Here is a 20,614-nt window from a genome sequence, read left to right on the forward strand (position 1 = left end):
CTATTTCAATAAAACTATTTTGAACCACCTTACTCGGCAAACAATGATAAAGTCCACATTATTATTTGCAGCACCGGCCAAATCTTCTGAGAATTCAAATGTGGATCTGCCAAGCTGGCAACCTTAAGGGTGGGGGAAAAAAAAAAGCTGGCACACAGTTTTGTTTGATTTTTTTAGGACTGCACAAATGTTAAACAGTGCTCCAAACAATTGCCAGTAACATTTTTAGACGTCAGCGATCATACTAGTACTCACAATTATGCTGATTATACACGCATGAGTAATTGAACAAAGTGTGCTGTGTCCCGTGACAAATGCTAACAGCCCTTTCCAAATTTTAAAACGCTTTTCCGCAGGTCACCGGTTTACTGCGGCGATGGTTGCTTAAGCGGCACGGGTTAGAACAGCGCCAACAAATCTTCAAACAGATACAGCCCCCCCTTTTCTTTTCCACGATGGCGTTAGGTTTAGGGCACAACTTCTAACATTTTCTCGTCGAACATGCTTGCAAGGCACGTTTGCCTAGATGAAGTAACGCTGGCACGCACCCATTGGCCCAGCGACGGCACCACTTGTTTAGGTATACGCCGTTGCTATGGCGACTAAATGTGGCATTTGCAGCACGTCGAGTTTGTTCACGCGCAGTAACAGTGGCATACGTTTTCAGGTTTAGTTTTTTTATCCACTGTGGTAAGTGGACCGACGGGCACGCGGCGTTGTTACTTTATGTGGTCGATCACGTTTCGCGAATGTCCTGTCGTAGTTTAGAAAAAGGGTCGGCGCGCCTATATCCCTGGATTGATTGAGAACGCAAACGACCGGTGGCAAACGTGGCCTTAATTTCTTGCTGAAATTAGCATACGGGCATTTTGGCACAGCGTAACGCAATTTCGGCAGATTTCATAGTTTTGGCGCAACTTGGCACGAAAATGAGGAATTGTATAGATTGGCCCAATTGTCACAGCTGTTGCACTCCTGGTAGTGGGAAAGCAGCAGATAGTATTTTCTTGTATAGAACCGCAAAAAGTATGAATTGACCAAATGATGGAGTTTGATTTAAGAGGCTTTTCATGAAAAGTACATTGAAAGAATAGAGAGCCAACTACAAAAGTGAATTTTGTTTGAACTAACTAAAAGTATGAATTATCAGAGTTTGAATTATCGAGAGTCTACTGTATTTTAAAGCACCATGCACGCTAGTAACTAGAACTAGAAATGCAGGTCGCGTTTTTCGCGACCCAAAAACGCTACGTGTGGCTAACGCTGTAGTTGCTTCCACGGTGTTCTCCTGTACGCAATGCGGTTGCAAACTGTTGTGAGCGTCATCAGCATTGAAATTCTTTCAACGGCTGTGAACCAGATGAAAAGTTCTAGACGCAGTCCAAGCAAGAGTGTGCAGTTGAGACGGGTTGATTTTCTCTCTGTCAAGCGTTAACAAGGGTGTCCTTGGATCGGCTCAGCGCTAAGAAAACACACGGGATGGGAAAGGCCATTGTGACCTTAGCTCCATACAAGGAACAAAGGATTTCCTGGCAAACAAGGAGGCGACGAGGCCATTTTCAAAGCCGTATTTGCTGTTTGAGATGGTGGCTAAATTAAACCGATTGCAGCTGCATTTTTTGAGCTACCCAAAGTTCCGGAAATTTGCAGTCGTTTACGGAGTAACTCCTAGCAAACAACAAGAGATTGGTTGACCACTCCACATCTCTCTGTAGTATCGGCTACATGGGGTGGCATGTCTGACGATAAACCTGTAAGGCCTCTACATTGTTCTACCTTAATGCAGACAGGCAAGTTTGGCACTAGTAACAGAAGCCGGTTTTTTTGAACATCACCCCTTGCTGGGAAAGTTCCTGGAACCCAGATCAGCTAGGACCATCAGATGTGCGTGATATCTCAGTGTCGTGTTCAAAACTTTGGTGCAGTGCATTCGTGCCCATATTTGGGCATCGTTTAAACTGTGCCCTTTCCGCATGCATTGTGTGGTGCCTTTCCCCGCCTTCGTGGGTGGAGAGCCGAGACTATCAAGTGCCGTATCGGGTGAAGATGCAGACAATGCACCCAGGGTTGGCAACAAGACGCTATATAAGCAGAAGACATTTTGTATGATTTCAGTTCAGTTCTTCAACGAGCTCTTACTTAATCACTTGGTCACCTTATACAGTCGAGTCTCAATGCGCTTAATTCGAACTCACGTTGAGGTCCCGTCAAAGGTATGTGTATTTCTCCCTTTTCCGTCCCTGCCAGAAAAAGACCCTTCTCCTTCTAATGCCGTGCGCGAAGGGAGAGAGAGGAAAAAAAAAAACCTGTCACTGGGTTGAATGAATGTGTGGTTGAAGAAAAGGAAAAAGGCACTATCTTCTGCAGCCCTTGCCCCTTGCGGGAGCATGGCTCTGCGCCTTGAGGGGGGGGGGGGGGTCTCTCACGCGCCGGTTCTACGCTTCCCCTTTTCCCTTCCCTGCCACGTAACCTTTTTACTTTCAAAGACGCACGCGAAGAGAGCAAAAAAAAAAAAATCTGCCGTGGAGTGTTGGTTTTTTTTCCCAAATGCCGATCTGCTTCTTTCCGCAAGGAGATGCTCCGCTTTCTCGTCATGTGCTGGCCATGCTGCGACTGCGTAGCGAAGCTGTTGTCGTCTTTAAAAAGTGTCGGCGCTGGACATTTCCGCGCGCAACTTCTCTTGCCAGGAGAATGCTGAAGTCGAAGTAAAAATGCTTTGCAAGCTGCATGCGAAATTAATTGACTTGGTGCAAGGCAAACGTGTGCAGACGCGCACACCAATTTTTTCAATTAATAACGGGTGTCTTGTGATTTGTGAATAAATGCATGTCTTCTGAAACTTCCCCCCGTGTGTTAGCTCAATGCACATGCGCCACTGCATGAAGAGCACTCCGTTTAGTTAGCTTTCATTATTTCAAACTTCTTTCAATTCAAACAAATTTTAGAGCCCCTTCGAGTTCAAATTATCGAGATACAACTGTATCAAATTTAGGTGAGAAATTTCTTTTCAGTTCCTAACCATGTAAATAAACCTTGGTCGTTCTTACGAGCACCTCATCTGACTACAGTGGAACCTTGATTATACATCCCTCGGTTTTACGATGACCTGCAATTGACGATGAATCGATTCGGTTCTGGCAAAATCCTCATAGAAACAATGTATTGAAAACCTTGGTTATACAACGCAATTTTACGCCGACCCCGCATCTAACGACGACTTTCAGAGTCCGTCGAAAAAAAAACACCTTTACTGGAATCACATGTCGACCAAATATTCACGAGTGCAAAATATGAACTTGTGTAACCCAAGGTGGACAACAGGAAAAGTAAAGTCATCTACATCGAATAAAAAATTTATTCTCCCGGAAGTTCATGCACTTTTACATACGGCTCAATCGAGTGCATACGTATCTGAGGTCGTTACCTAGTCAAGCTCTATCCACATAGAGTATGTTCAGCTGACCAAAAAGCTGATATTTTCACATTTTCAGTTTATGAAAACATTTCCTGGTCGACATACGGCTGATCTGCCTCTGTCACACTCGCAGTCACTGGTTTGCGTACGCATGAGGGCACAACGCAGCTGCTTTCACCACATAAAATTACTTTCACTTGACGTCAACGTTCATAACAGCAGCGGGACACCACTAGTTGCAGTTCACGAGGCAACAAACTACAACGCTCACAGCTCAGTCGCACACGAACGCATCATACATAAACTCGTCCATCGCCATCATGCAATAGCGATGGCACTGCGTCTGACTTTCATGATGGGAGGCTCACGGCAACATGGTTTCGCCTTCGTTATCGCACGCAGGCGATTTTCGAACTTAATTTATCGTTAGAAAGATGCACATTGAATTTGATTGTTTTTAAAGCTGAGAATAAAGATTCGCTTGGACTTCCTTCAACTAATTATTGCCACCGTTAGCTACCACTGGATACAATAATTTAATCTACCCTCATTGCAGAGGCAGAAGGTCGTGCCGTGGGCTTACTCAGGCAGTCTGTACCCATTTTTCAGGCAAGGCTGAGTGTCTAGGTCTATAATTTTCATTTTTCGATTATACAATGCCCAGGTTATACAACGCTTCTGCATGGTCCCCTAAAAGTTGTATAACAGGATGCTACCTGCGCAGCTCGTCATTTATGGTACATACGCCGGCCGCAGTCACGTGGGAGGAGCTCCAACATGGGGCCTTGCAGGACTGAATGTGTCGGACATTATCTAGATGCGCCGTGGAGGAACTGTCCACACCTGAATTATTTTTCTTACACCTTAGGCTCAACCAAAGGCCACATATTTCGTTTCTTTTCACTTGCATTCATAAGCAGCAATGGACATGTCGTGTACTATACCGATCCTATTTCAAACGCCTGAGCGAGTCCCTCGTCTCACACCACAACAACCACCACATCATTGTTTCCAAACCCATTTACCACTGCATGTTTGCTCTCTCCTATGCATCTTGGAAGATGACGCTTGTGTAGCCAATCAACACCTCTGAGAAATGCACTATCACCTATGCAAAACTGCTATCCTGCCTAGTTGAAATGAATCAACCTCTTTGCGAAGGAAAAGAATACACACGGAGAAGTGATTGTTCGTGGATGCGCTTTTCTATAGTTCCTTTTTGTTGCACACAAAGGTGCACAACAAACAAAACTAGAACAGGACAAAGTTGGTGCACACTGAATCCTCATGGAGCTCAGCCATACATTCACACAATAGCACATCTTGAGGTGCATAGCTGCCACAACCACCACAAGGTGACACCGGTGGTCTAAAACGTTCAATCCCATGATGTGCACTGATATAGTTGTCTGTTCCTAGTCATACCCCCATGTACGTGCATGTAACTTACCGAATACAAAAGATGTAACTTACCGAATACAAAAGATGAGAAAAGGCCCTCTCAGCCAGCAACAAATTTCTGCACCTCTACTGATTACTTGACAGCTTTGAAACAATTCGGTGACAAAAGATACCCGAGTGACTAATTTTCTAGAGTGTAGGTGCTCTTGCAGAAGTCTTGCAGGGTACTTGAAGAAGTCTTGCAGGGTACTCAATTACTGCATGATGCAGTGAACGTAAGACAGTTGTTAGCCAAAGCTTGTGCCCCGTCTCTGTAGCCGCTGTTTATGTTTTCATGCAATTTCTCACCTAAAATGAACCCACTTTGCCCTCTATTGCAGTTGTTTTACCAAGTCTCCATATATCATGAAAAATGCAGTAGGGTCAAAAAGAGCACACCAGAGTAAACGCTAAACTGTCTATCTGGGAATATGAAACATAGAAAATGGTGGCACATTATTTCACGAAGAAGGTGTGCATAAACGCTAGCAAATGACTGATGAACAACGTCGAAGCCATCAAAGCGGGAGGTATGCAAAGTTCAATAAAGATAGAAAGGACGAAGAGCCTGTAGATAAACAAAAGACTGGACAATAAAGGAGGATTTGACACTTTACCAATACATTTTGCCCTGATCCCAGCTTACACCACGGAGCATGCCATGATCCGTGGTGCCCCATGGCCAGCTACAGACACAAATTATACTGAGCCGAGCGTGCATAAAAAAGTCAGCGCTCTACCTCACTAAGGATAGCTGGACTAAGTGTTTCATAAAGCTTCTCTTTAGCTGAAAATGCTTAGCCTACTTTACAAAAAGTGGTAAACTGCATAATCTTCAAAATAAGAAAATATGTGGAGGCCTCAAGTGCCTTATTATAAAGTCATTTCACTGTCTGGTATTCGTTATTATGCAACGCATGCTCATGCATGTTATCAAGAGGCAAAATATTTAGTGTCCTACGACAACTTGCGGTAGAACGCTTTCCCACATGACACCAGTGCATTCCCATGAAAGAAACTTTAAAAAGCGTTTGGTATGTAAGAGGACAGACCTTCTTGGTTTTGTTTTTGTTTTACTCAGTCAGCATGCAATTATCGGTTCACGGGCTCATTTGGGTGTTTTTTAAGATGGCGGTTGGCATTACCTGCCTTAATTTGTAACATACAAATGTTCAGATAGAAGTAAGAAAGGCAGCAGATATTTAAAGATATCGTCAAGCAAAAATTTTGAATTAACCGAACTGCTTTTGCAAACTAAGGCAGTTTGGATAAAATGGCTTTAAAATATATTAAAAACATGGTAAAAAATTATTGTTTGTTGAAATTGGTATACTGTAAAAACATACAGCACAGGCCTTTCATCACTTGTCAGTGAAGCATTATGGGAGGAAGCACTTACGTGAGTGTGTGACTGGTGCAATCCCCAGAAGTGTTTCCTCTGGATGCAGCCAAAGCTTGGTAAGTCTTCCTTGTTTTCAATTGGACCTGCAAACAAGAACAACATTTACAACAGGGCCCCCACAAATATGGCACACCTGCTGCCCAGAAAACAGCCTCCCAGGGGACATGCACCGCATCATCGAATAACCTCAGTCAAAAATGAGTGGATTTGTGGGGGTTTGTGACCCACTTTGAGTGCTCTTTGTCCGTTGAAGGGAGAGACCGCAAGCTGGACAGAAGTTACTTCAGTGCGTATGACGAAATGCTCTACCTCGTTGAGATTCCTGCTCGTGAACATTAACCCACAGGGGGTGCAGTATGTATGGTCACCTCGTAGCCACAAGTGCATCTGACTCAAACGCTTGAATGTAAACATTCGACAGATGTCTGTCTGGTTAGGTATGTAAACTAAAAAATTATTTAGACTCCAACCAAAAAGTATGTGAAGATGCATAAAATTCAACATTTCCGAAGGTGGGACTGAGGCTACATTGCAGTAGCGTCTTTAAAGCACTCGCGGGGTGGTTAATGACGCTTCATGTAATTCAGACCAATCATATAATTTTTGCAGTATACATTGTTTTCACACTTTGCTATAGCATAGCATGCATTTCGGCTAGAAAGATACTGGTGTCATCTGCGTACATAACGTAATTAGCTGAGCTTTCAATGTTTAAAAGATCACTTATATAAATAATGAAAAAAAAATTGGCCCCAGGATACTGCCTTAGGGGGCACCACATGCAATTTCACAGGTCGTTGACAATTCTCAGTCAATACAAACTGACTGATACCTTTTGGATAAACAGTTACTTACTAAATCAGTTGCAATACATCGAATCCTATAACAATCTAACTTTTTTATCAGACTAATACGGTTTATAAGATTGAATGCTTTCGAAAAGTCAATAAAAACACAAAGTGTCAGCAGTTTATTTTCAGTGCTGAGTAGAACTGATTCTTTTTGGTGCAATTAAGCCATTTCAATTGACAATCCAGGTATAAAAATCTACCAAGATGAAGCAATTATCGAAAATGGTTCACAGTCTGGCATGAATTACTTCTTCTATTGGCTTCGAAAAGAGCGGCAAAATAAATATTGGTCGGTAATTGCCTAATTATTTTTGTCCATGCTTTTAAACAAGACTGTGACTTTAACTATATTCACTTTTTCAGGAAATATACCCACATTTAAAACTATGTTTTAGATTTTCAGATACAAGTAGTGATAATGTCACAGATGAGCATTACTGGTTGCATTTTTATACAGTCAATGTTCTCACATCTGATTTTTTTAAGTGCTGTGAATGTATTGAATACTTCACTATGGTCTGCAAGAGCTAGAAAATTTATGATTGAGACGAAGGCTTCAACTAGACATGTATAGCTGGATAGTGAGAACCCAATCGCTAACATTTGCCCGTTTAGAATTCTGTTATCTATAGTAAAGTTCCTGAAATACGCAGTTGAATTTTGAGAAGTAACTGAAGAAAGCTGCAGCCATAAATGTTTGTTATCTTTGATGCTATCAAACACATTAGATAAGTAGTCGCATTTAGCAATGTGAAGTGTTTCGTTTAGCCTGAAGCACTACAGGGTACAACACTGATTGCTAAAGGACACAAAATTCTGAAGAAGATATAACTTGTGGGGCAGGCTTGTGTAGACACACACGTATAATCCACAAAATATCAACAGCTAGTACAGACCAGAAGATATTTAAAATCAATGTTGCAGCCTGTGTCTCGCCACAACACCCAGAAGACAGCTTTTGTCTTCGTGTAAACAAACAACTGACACCCGCGTTTACCGACACCTGCATTTGTGTGGCTGCCCCGATCCTTGCAAGAACACTTTCCAAGAAGGCCTTTTGAACAGGAAGAGGGGGCAGGCTTGCACGGGAATACAAAGGTTCATGCCTCAGAACGGCATGTTTGAGAGACCACACATATTCACACCTCAGAGGGCAATGTAGCAGCACCCAGCAAAAAAAAGCTGCCAATGCAGTGCTCGTTTGCATGCAGTTTTGTGTGCTCACAGCTGTATTTCCACATAAACCACTTTGGGTCCTGCCTCACTCAAAACTGTGACTGGGCACTATAAAACTGTCTCCAAAAGTCAACAGTCAGGAGCTTCGGCAAACGAGCTTTCCAGATGTAATGGATGGGTCGCTGGCTACTCATTGCAACAGAAAAAACAAGATGCAAAATTTTTGAGTCACTGCCTCCTTAAGATTAAAGCTCAGGCAAATTGCTTTTATGCTTTTAGAAGCAGCTTGGCGAGATAAAATGTTTGCACTTTTGCTATAACATATCGATTCATCATCACAGTTCTTTAATGGTATATTCATGAGATTGACAAGATTTTAAAATTTATTGGGTCTGGTCAAGAGGACGTCTGGGAAAACACAGCAATGTTTGGCACATTTGCAGGATTGTAAGCATCAAAAGCTGACCAGTACTATAGTTCAAGTGGTATCGGCTGCGTGACACACTCTCTGAACAGTACAAGGTTTTTCTTTTAGTTGACAAACTTCTGCATTATTGATGGCATGCGAGTCCAGTATGAAAAACAAGAAGAAAGTTCCTGCCATCTGAACTACTAGTTTAAGAATGTCAAACTATTTTAAAATTATGACAAAGCATGTCATGAATGGATAATTAACTTTATTTATTCTACGATGAGACAGTTGCTCGTATTTTTGGGTTATTTTTTTTACAGGCGCAGCTGAAAAAAATGGAGTGAAAATCGCACACATCTCCACCTAAAGGGAATCCTGAGTAGTGTGTGAAGCAGCCATGGGTCGACTTGAAGTTCTGTAAGATGCTCTTTATTCATCACCACAAATCTGCAAGGTTGCGCAGACAGCTGCTTTGCGAGTCCTCGCCTGCACCGCACGCATTCTCACGTCTTCATCTTCATTCATACAACTATGGGGTGTGTGTGTGAGAGAGAGAAAGTAAACGCCTTTATTATACAAAGCAGCACAGCGCCACTAGCAGTCTCCCCTCATCCAGAGCACGCGCCGAAGTGGAGTGAGTGCTCTACCCCAGAGCCATCTAGTAAGTGCTCCGAGTACTAGCATGGCTACAACGATGAACAAGGAACGGTCTCCAACCATAAGCTGCTTCGCTTTTAAAAGTGATAACTCCACCAATAAAACTCATTTCTTGTTAAGCTTTTGGACTTGTGCATACGATGAAGTAAATAAACTAGTTGCTGCATCAGACACTCTTGTTCGAAGATTATGTCACAATTATGGCGAGCTTAAACAAACAGCACAAATAAATAATTTCCTAATTCTCAGTGAACAATCTTCTGATTATGAGACAAGTCTACACTTAAAGAAAAGAAGGTTGAACTTAAGGGCTTAGTTTTTAATGAGGGCTGACAGACAATTATCCTGAGGAAAGTATAGGGCATATTATTTTAAGTAAGTGTAATGTAGATATAAAGAAAGAAAAGTGGATGAAAAGATAACTTGCCCTGGGCAGGGACCAAACCTGCAACCTTCAAATAACTTCTTTTTTTCATTCATCTCGTTCGGCAGACTTAATGCCTTCAGGTGGTATGCGAGGGATTATTGGTCAGCCGGCAGCTCGTAATAAGATCCCGTGCAACGTGATGCAAATAGGCGAAAAATGTGTGTCCCACACTTTCCGCAATCACAAGAGGCGGTGCTGACTGACGCTCCCACGTTTAATTCACATACATACTCCATAAAACGGACGGAAGGATAGCCACCAAGGGATGTTAGCTCGGTTGGTAGAGCATTGCGAGCGTTATTCAAAGGCCGCCGGTTCGACCTCTGCCCACGGAAAGTTATCTTTTTGTCCCCTTTTCTTTCTTCATATTTCCGTTCCAATTACTTTTAATAATATCTCCTATCCATTCCTTGGCATAACTGTCAGTCTGCCCTCATTAAGTCAACATTTGAAAAGATAAAGACACCATGCACCAATTGGATTGACAACTACCACATTGTTACAATGAAAAGAGTGCTACAAATATCCACCATAAACGCTGTTCAAACGTTGGGTGCACAGTAGGGAGCACCCAGGCTTAGCCTGCGGTAGTTACACTGCAGGCACAATTTCCGAGACCGCTCGTCCTGTTCCCCACATTTTTGCTAAGCAATGGAGCGAATATCTTACCCCGGCAGGAGACTGTGACATTTGTTCCAAAGGCTCCTTCGACAAAGTATCCCAGATACGCCGTGTACTGAGGATCAGTGCCATCGCAGACCACCCACACTGGGTCAATGTCTGCCTTGTAGCTCTGCAGCATGTTCACTATCGCATTCAGGAGCGTCCTGGCAAAATAGAACAAAAAACTGAATCATTGGCCTTATCATCAGCTGTCTTTATTAGATTCCAGCATAAAGGAGCCTGTCAGTCTGATACTTGTTCATTACTTATAGTGTTGAACCTGGATATAACGACATTGATAAATTCCTGGAAAAATTCGTTTATAAAGAGGATTTTGTTATATGAAGGTTCGATAAAAAAATTTGTAAAGTAAATGCACATATCAAACAAAAAGAGGACTGAAGGCACAGCTAACCCAAAACACCTATTTAGTGGTGAAAAACTGCATTATTATTGCAATAGTATATGTATGGACACTCTTGGTGGGTTTTTGCTTTCACCAACATGTTCCATAACAAGTCTAAATTGATAACATGCCCCCAGGAATCATAACTTTCACCGACATGTTCCATAAGAAGTCTAAATTGATAACATGCCCCCAGGAATCGTAATTTTCTCGAGCGGGTAAAAGCGCACGAGCGCTGCTGAAGCTCAGATCAAATGAGCCGGTCTATCTCTATTGCCTGGACGGCGCATAGGATAAGATCACTAGTGTGTTAGAACTGCCGTTGAATGCTCAAACAAAAAGTAAACCACCCGTCTTGAACGAGCATAAAAAAGTGGGGGGGAGGGTCCCTCGAGTAGCAACAATGAACATAGATTTTACGGGCGATCCGGATCACTGGTGCACGTGCTATCTAGTTATGTATCAGTGCGCTTTAAACGCGAAGGGACTGTGTGAAAAGAGCACTTCTCCTTGGAGCGGCCGTGTTTGCTTGCACCAGCGTTTCGTAAAAGTTCCGCAATGTCTGATCGAAAAGAGTTGGCTGCCAGCCTTACTTCGTATAACAATACAATTTTTTGCTATCGCGTTCATTGCATTGCATTCAATGCGCCGCCGTATTGTTGCCAGAACAAATCGGCTAATCACCAAAGTTATGCGCCTGCGAACTAGCGGCGGGACGCAAGACGGAAGCGCGTGGCACTCGGCCTCCGAAGATCCGTCGTCCTCATGGTCTCACAGAGTTTCCATCAGGGCCTAAGCTGACATCCCCTTGGCAGTAATTACACGGTTGTCCACATTTAAAAAAAAAAGCAATGCTGAAAGTCGTCCAGGGCCACACCATGCACACGCAGTCAAACCATGCATGCGCGCACGGCACCAAAAACGAAGAGCGAACGACATAGACACAGATACCAGGGAAAACTATTCGGTGAAGAGCCCTCCATATGCAGCACGGCCCCACATATGTGACGCTAACTAAAATCCTGGCACTGCCAACGCAAAAGTATTTTCGTTTTGGCTTGGAGGGGGCAGGGAAGCACATCTACGCATGCTCCCGTGGCGGAAAGAACGGCGGCAACGCCGACTCGTGGGGCGCAGGTCCGCCTGCTCTCCTTGGCCTCACCTGCGCGCAACAGCGAGCGCTCGCTCAGGCCTATTGCGCCGTGCGCGTCGCTGCCGCTTCATGCTACGTCTGTGGCAGCGCGCAACCACGGAAGATGCATGCTCGTGCCAAAATGACAAAATCCACGGCAGAATTCCTAAACTGTCCATGGGAAAAATTCGTTATATCAAGGTTGCTTCTCTATGTAACAAAAGTAACCTTTGTTACATAGCAGTCGCAAATACATCTGTTTTTATGGAGTAACAGCGGAAAATAGATAAACTTCGTTATATTGAGAAATTCGCTATATGGAGGTTCGTTATAAGCAGGTGTACCTGTACCAGACTGCTCCGGGTTTACACGTGGCTGCATATGTGAGCCAGTTCATTGATGGGGCTATTAACATTTTTGAAGGGACAGATGCTGCAGTGGTGGGCTTTAGAGAACTGCATTTTTTCTCAGTGCACGACAGCTGCTACATATGTCCATGATGCGATCCTTAAACACAGTGGTCCATCAGCACATACGCACAAAGTAGCAACCCCACTGCTGACCCCTAAGCCAAATGATGCCATGACAGATTACATCTGTGCCCCAGTTGTAACATCCCAGACACCCTCATAGGCGTTGTGCCTGAAAACCTCTGAACAGCCAGACAAAAGCTTTCCAGACCATTTAATTTTTTTTTTTTAAATCTGCTCTGTTGAGGCAGGCCGAAATGCATTCTCTATAAGAAACAGCTTCACACTATAGAAACTACGACAACTCCCACAGTAAATGCACCTCAATGCCATCACATTGTCCTAGCATTCCCAAAGCCCAGTGTCTCGCCAATGTGGATAAAACAAACTGTTTGCAGAAAATTATTTTTCACCATGAAAGGGCTGAAGCCCAAACCAGGACACATGTTTTGTAACGTTTCCCTTTCGTGACCTGCATAACCTCGTTCCTAGTATTTTATTGCAGTGGCTATTTATGACACGGTTGTGTTTGCCATAGATGATTGGGTGCAGGCAAGTGTCCTCATTGCTCTTTCTTGACTAACGAATGATTCTGACCACATCACTGTCTTAACTTATTTGCTGCACGTCGATCTCCAATCCACTGTGTACTGCACTAGTTGATTCAATTTTATGCCAACAAACATCTTAATTTTGTCACCCTTTGCTGTTTTAAGCCATATTTCTCATTTCTTGGTGCTCTGTCGCAAGGCCAACAGCTAGGTTAGTTGGTATGCTTCCATATTATTTAAAGCAGCACAAAAGACAGACAAGAAGTGGACACTGATAACGCTTACTCACAACTGACAGGTTTATCGAAAAAAGCATAAAAAAGAAAACACAAAAAAGAACCCAAACGAACTGTGCAATCATCACCATGTGAGAATCTGGCCAATATGCACAAAGGCGAAAAAAAAAAACGATCTACAAAGAGATTTCTCGTCTGAACACCAGATATGCAACAACAAGTTACGACCATGAGCTCACAGACATGCACGCATGCACACTGTAAACACATCACTGGGATATTGTAAACACCCCCTGAAGCACATGGCACAAATTCATTATGATGTTTTATACTACATTCCCCTTTCTGAGAGGCAGGGCTTTTCTTAAGTTTATTAAGAATGGCAGCGCAAATTTTTCCAAGTTTGTTAGGAGCGCTGAAAACCATTCGTACGCCATAGCCAACACCGACTTCTTTTAAGAGAATAGAAAAAGTTAATTAGTGAGTGCTTAACAGGATCCAGAAAGCGCAATGCCATCTTTAACTTTTTTTAGAATGCGATGAGCTGTAAGTTAAAAGTGGTTTTGTTGACTGGGGCAAAACATCCAACACGTGTGGTCATGCGAAAATGCTTACTGAAGATCCATAAACTGTAGGCGTTGGTCTATAAGTCCAACACTAGTGTTCCCGTCTTGTATTGTATTTTGCACTGCTTTAAATAATATGGTACTTTGTTATCCTCCTCTCGGCTCTCTCTCTGCTGTTCACTCTCTGGACAGTGCAAAGTGAGTAGACATCCATCCAATGTTGCCGATGTGTATATGAGGCTTTGACATTAAGTAATTCTGTGTGGTGATTGGTGTAGACCACATGCAGGTGTGAAGATCAGTTGCCTTGAGTTGCCTGTTTCACGTGGTCGTGAGACTGTTTATAGGTATAAATGAGCCTTGAAAATCCACAGTTATCACAGTTATCATAATGTTGTAGAGAAGAGTGACACACCTTGCTGAAAAAGACTGCACAACAAAAATGTAGTATCACTCTAGGGTTTGCTAAACTGTGTGCCATCCTCACATGGCCTTAAACCATTGCATAACTTTATTAATATTGTATTTCATGGGCTCCTAACTTTGCTAAGAGTTTTATGAGTGACTTCAAAATTAGTATATTTTGAACTCATGCAGACAGAGCAGTGCATTGCTGGCCTTTCAAGTGCAAGTCATCGAAGAGTGTCGTGAGGGCTAATGTTGAAAATGTAATGTGCTGGGACTGTTGCAATAAGGAGAGCATTCCTAACCACAATGCGGCTGCCGGAGCATTGAATTCCATTCAGGTAATGAAAGGTCATTCCTGACACAGACTGCACCCATAGAAGACACACTTTTTAAAATTATAACGATTTCTGTAGCCATTATTACATGCTACGGTCTCCTATTGGAGCCATAATTTTATTCTTTATAGCAAACGATTTCCGTGGAAAATCATGCACTGCAGGTTTCTCAATTTTTACTGGTGGCATGATGCTGAAGTCTCTTACAGCTAGTGCTTATTATGGGCACACCATTTCAAGAAGAAAATATTTTGAACAACTTTATTTTTAAAATTTACACACACCTTTTAATAAAACCAGAGAACATTACACCCCAGAAAATATGAAGTCATTGAAAAATAGCAGGCTTTTTAAGAGGAGCAAATATAATGAAACTCTGTAATGGGCTATGAAATGCACTGCCGAAGATGCAGTGATGACAGTGGTGGTAAGCTATGTGGTGAAATTAAATGACAAAATATAGCTGCTCAGAGAAATCAGGGCAAATTAAATTGTGTGTATAAAGCATTTACCTTCCTTCATCCGCAGGCAGAGCCTTCAACTTGTTTTTGCAGGGGGATCCCGAATTCTTGCTCGAATCATCATACGACGGAGATTCAATAAGTGAAAAGCTCTGCGGTTCCATTGGCCACTCTAAAGGACATCCAGAGAGTTCCAGTTCACACTCATTGTCGGACGTGTCGTCGATGAATAACGATGAAGATGTCGACTTGGACCGGGACATCTTCCGAGACTGCAGCAAACAGAAAGTTGACACCCCAAGCACTCCCCTTTGTAATCATAAACTGCAGAATAATCCGCAGCAACATCAACTAATGTGATCTTGACTTAAAGACCTAAGCTACTACAGCTGACAGCAAGGCAAATCGAGAATGCAATTATGTCTGTGGTTTACATGGCACAGAGTTCAGATCAAGAAAAATCTCGACACGAAATGAGTATCAGTGGCACAGTTAAATCACACTGAGCTACACTCTTAAACATTGGAAAGAACACAGCGCAAAGGAATATGGGGACAAGAAAGAGTGACACAGACACACCGCTGACTTACACTTTATTCAATGGAAAGAAAAAAATTATACATAGTGTGCACATGCATCGCCCTTTCGTCACTTCCAGAATGCACGATAGACATGCCTACTGACACCGTCGCTGACCGTTGCTGTGTTGTTTTCTCGTCCTTGCACCTGCTCAGTTTTCAATGCAAGTTCGAGAAATTTGCTGCTGGTAAAGCAAGTTGATTTTGCAGCCTACGAACAGGGAGCAGAGCGCCGGGGTATTCTCTATGCCAAAAGTTATTACCTAAAATTGGGAACGCACGATGCGACTTTCCACGTGCTGGTGGTTTTCGGAAAGTCGCAGCTTCGGAAACCGGCGTGTTTGGCTGACGCCAATCAACAGAAACGACTTGAAAAATCTCGATAATATTAGTCTTCAGATGCAACTTCATTATAAGTAAGTGCTTTATTATGTAAGTGCACACCTGCAAACAGAGATAGCTTACCGTGATTGCGCTACCTACAAACTCGTCTACGACCACTGCATGCACAATCAGCGTGTAAGGAACGTGGTTTAAATCGTGAAGACAATCGGGGCGGCTAGAGTATTGCATTGAAACAGGCTGAAAACACAAATGTGAAACAAACAACCTTCATTTACTGGTGGATTGGAGTATAGCACAAATAGTTTACGATCCCCTGTAGGTCAACATTCGAATCGGTCCGTGTTAGGGGTCAGGGCTCTCTGTTCCTTTTAACCATTGGTTGATTCCCTCAAAAAGTCTCCAACATTTTCAGGGGGCTACACTGTACATTAGAGCACAACAACGGAAGTAAAATACCAAGTAAAATTAGAATGGCAAAAACATACAAAAAAAAGTGACAGACATTACCAGTATGCAGCAACGTTGGTATGCACCACGTGAAATCTCTACTTCACACATTTTTTTTACTATTTTTCATTTCCTTGCCTGTTTCCATGCATGCATATCAAACAGCCTCAGTATCGGCCCTGTTTAAAACACTCGGGGTGCTGCGCTGCATGAACTGCTTTAGTGGTGTGGGCCGCATCGTATCTTTTATAAACTTGTCAGGCTCAGCACGATCAGCTCCACAAGATCAGAGTCTCCGCAACGCCCTGGTGCTCGAAGTGCAAGGAAAACGATGATATAGAACACTATTTGCTTAAATGTCGTGATCTTAAGAAGGAACAGCAAGGTTTATTTGAGGAACTGCAACAGTTAGGCTCGCCATGCGACAGTGTGACTGATATTGTGTTTCCGCGTGGTTCCTCAATCTTTAGGAAACAGGTGTCACAACTTCCCTTGAAATTTTTGATTGCTACGGACTTCGCATGTAGCTGGTGATAAGTGACAATTATGTTTGGGGTATAGTGCAGCGAGATAGAGTACCGGAACAATACTGCAAGTGGAATAGCACAAAGGCCGCCGTCTTATGCAGGATTACATTGCGCTATGCACGATTTTTATTTTAAAAGCCTGCTCTGCTTAGTTAAAAAACAAAGGACATTAGCTACAACTAGCAAAGAGAAAACCGGGCGGGGCAATCGCCTGCAAGTTATGCAAGGCTAGATCCACCGGCTACCTACAACATCCTCAACCTCAACCTCGACTTGTTGATGGGAGCTGCTTCGCTTCACTCATTCACTCGTAAAATATTGCATGGATTGAGGGACTTTGGGCTTTCACTTGTTCTTGGGCCACGTAATTTGTAGTGAAGGCGAGGTAATGTACCATCGTAGGTCACAGGCAGCCAGAGTCCATAGAGCCATCACTGCTGATGGAATTGCGGTAAGGGGGGATGCCTCCCATGTCTAAATCTGCTGGTCCTGTATCGACTGAAAGACAGAGGTCTCTCTGATCTGATAGGCTCTTTTGCTACAACAAAGTATGACAACAAATAACTGCACAGCTTCATTTTCAACATCGCGCACTGCTCACCTCGTGCTGCAGCATGTGAAACATCATAGGTACCCAGGCATGGCGGTAGAAGGCGATGACGGAAATGATGTCACATGAACAGTATAATGTATACACTGACATGCGCGACAACCAAGGTAAATTACGAAAGCTTATACCGAATGTTACACATAGTGCAAACACCATTGCGCACAATGGTGAGTCATTCATGGCCTGTCTATAGATATGATATTTCACGAGGTGACATGTTCATCCTTCCAGTGTTGCAAGTCGGCATTGTGTGTGCGTCGCCCTTTCTTGACCCCATCTTCTTTTGCACTGTGTTCCCTTCAAAGCTACCGCGGTTCCGAAATATGTCAGAAACAGTCTTCGAAAGTGTCCCCGAAATATGTCACAGCTTGCACAAACTTTGAAAAAACCGCCAGCACTTGATAAATGTTGATCGCCACCTGATAGCGTTGGACCAGGATGACGGACTTGTCTGAAATTTCCAGTCTTTGTAGCAGTGGGTTTGACATGGCCGTTCGTTCGATTTCGTACTTCTGAAAGTGATAAACGCATTTGTTATGCTTCTCTACTAATCAGCATACACCATTGCTGGCGCGAGGGCAGCAGTGGCGATCGGTTAATGTTACCTGCAAGAACTGGACGGCGTTTCCATCCCACGACCCGTTCAGCACCCTGGGTGAAATCGAAACAAACTTCGACTCAGGACGGCACGCGTTTAATCAAGGGCGCCAATGACATGAGCTCACCTCTTCAGGGCTTCCATGTCGCAGTGGTCTCGTTTTCCAGCCATTACAAAGCTTTAAAAAACTCTACAAACCTACGCGCTGATTTCGCGACTCTATAAAAACACTTAGGCGAAGGAACACGACACTTTTGAGACAGCACACGGAACAACACAAGCGGGGAAGGGCATTGGCAGGAATCACGAGCAGAAGCGGAGAGCCGCAACAGCCATATTTGAATCGATCCAGCGTTGTGAACGGCGCGCGAAACACGGCTCCGCTTTTAGTGTCGTTATTCCGTGGCCGCTTTGATAAGCCGAGAAGAACGACGAAAACAAGCTGATCACGTCGCTTCTGCTAAATTGTGCACATTTGTTGTTTGATGTATTTGCGCTCAAAAACTGCCACACTGATTTAAATCATGCGCTCAATGGTAGCGAGTTCAGTTTCGGTTTCGGAATAAGGAACCACACCCGAAGTGTGTAGGCAATATATAAATTTATATATATATATATATATATATATATATATATATATATATATATATATATATATATATATATATATATATATATGAGATATAACAGACAGTAATGCCAAGGAATGTACAGGGGAAGTTATTAACATTAATGGAATGTAAATAAGAAGAAAGAAAAGTGGATGAAAAAATTACCAACTGTAAGCAGGAATCGAACCTACGACCTTCGAATTACGCGTTCGATGCTCTAACCACTGAGCTATTACAGCGGCACTCCCTCCATCCACTTTTTTGGGTTTATCTGTGAATTTAGAAGTAGGAGCGACAGTCAGCGCCATCTATAAGCCAAACAACGAGTGTGAAAACACTCTTATGCGCATGTTTGGCGTCACGTAGCACGTGAACTTATTATGAGCGGGCAGCTGATTAATTGTCCCTCTTATACAACCTAAACACACCAAGTCTGCCAGTACGAGACCCTCGTTCAATGAAATAAGGGAAAGAAGTGTATACCTAAGGGCTCGTTTTTCCGTGTTTTTAACACAATAATAATGAGATATAACAGACAGTAATGCCAAGGAATGTACAGGGGAAGTTATTAACATTAATGGAATGTAAATAAGAAGAAAGTAAAGTGGATGAAAAAATTACCAACTGTAAGCAGGAATCGAACCTACAACCTTCGAATTACGCGTTCGATGCTCTAACCACTGAGCTATTACAGCGGCACTCCCTCCATCCACTTTTTTGGGTTTATCTGTGAATTTAGAAGTAGGAGCGACAGTCAGCGCCATCTATAAGCCAAACAACGAGTGTGAAAACACTCTTATGCGCATGTTTGGCGTCACGTAGCACGTGAACTTATTATGAGCGGGCAGCTGATTAATTGTCCCTCTTATACAACCTAAACACACCAAGTCTGCCAGTACGAGACCCTCGTTCAATGAAATAAGGGAAAGAAGTGTATACCTAAGGGCTCGTTTTTCCGTGTTTTTAACACAATAATAATGAGATATAACAGACAGTAATGCCAAGGAATGTACAGGGGAAGTTATTAACATTAATGGAATGTAAATAAGAAGAAAGAAAAGTGGATGAAAAAATTACCAACTGTAAGCAGGAATCGAACCTACGACCTTCGAATTACGCGTTCGATGCTCTAACCACTGAGCTATTACAGCGGCACTCCCTCCATCCACTTGTTTGGGTTTATCTGTGAATTTAGAAGTAGGAGCGACAGTCAGCGCCATCTATAAGCCAAACAACGAGTGTGAAAACACTCTTATGCGCATGTTTGGCGTCACGTAGCACGTGAACTTATTATGAGCGGGCAGCTGATTAATTGTCCCTCTTATACAACCTAAACACACCAAGTCTGCCAGTACGAGACCCTCGTTCAATGAAATAAGGGAAAGAAGTGTATACCTAAGGGCTCGTTTTTCCGTGTTTTTAACACAATAATAATGAGATATAACAGACAGTAATGCCAAGGAATGTACAGGGGAAGTTATTAACATTAATGGAATGTAAATAAGAAGAAAGAAAAGTGGATGAAAAAATTACCAACTGTAAGCAGGAATCGAACCTACGACCTTCGTCGCTCCTACTTCTGTCGCTCCTACTTCTAAATTCACAGATAAACCCAAAAAAGTGGATGGAGGGAGTGCCGCTGTAATAGCTCAGTGGTTAGAGCATCGAACGCGTAATTCGAAGGTCGTAGGTTCGATTCCTGCTTACAGTTGGTAATTTTTTCATCCACTTTTCTTTCTTCTTATTTACATTCCATTAATGTTAATAACTTCCCCTGTACATTCCTTGGCATTACTGTCTGTTATATCTCATTATTATTGTGTTAAAAACACGGAAAAACGAGCCCTTAGGTATACACTTCTTTCCCTTATTTCATTGAACGAGGGTCTC

At 42.9% G+C, this 20,614-nt stretch overlaps 1 protein-coding gene across 1 annotated transcript in view; it reads right to left on the reverse strand.

Annotated features, from left to right (window-relative positions):
- Positions 1–18,570, reverse strand: part of Zwilch (zwilch kinetochore protein) — a 153,148-nt gene extending 134,578 nt beyond the window's left edge. The window contains exons 1-6 of the mRNA XM_037423688.2: positions 18,241–18,570; positions 18,121–18,166; positions 17,935–18,027; positions 15,060–15,280; positions 10,450–10,607; positions 6,255–6,340 (exon numbers count right to left, since the gene is read on the reverse strand). Coding sequence (XP_037279585.1) covers positions 6,255–6,340; positions 10,450–10,607; positions 15,060–15,280; positions 17,935–18,027; positions 18,121–18,166; positions 18,241–18,284 — 648 coding nt within the window. The 5' untranslated portion in view covers positions 18,285–18,570. The remainder of the gene's footprint in view (positions 1–6,254; positions 6,341–10,449; positions 10,608–15,059; positions 15,281–17,934; positions 18,028–18,120; positions 18,167–18,240) is intronic.
- Between the last annotated feature and the right edge of the window lie 2,044 nt (positions 18,571–20,614).

The sequence above is a fragment of the Rhipicephalus microplus genome, chromosome 4 (assembly GCF_043290135.1).
Source record: "Rhipicephalus microplus isolate Deutch F79 chromosome 4, USDA_Rmic, whole genome shotgun sequence".
NCBI lineage: Eukaryota > Metazoa > Arthropoda > Arachnida > Ixodida > Ixodidae > Rhipicephalus > Rhipicephalus microplus.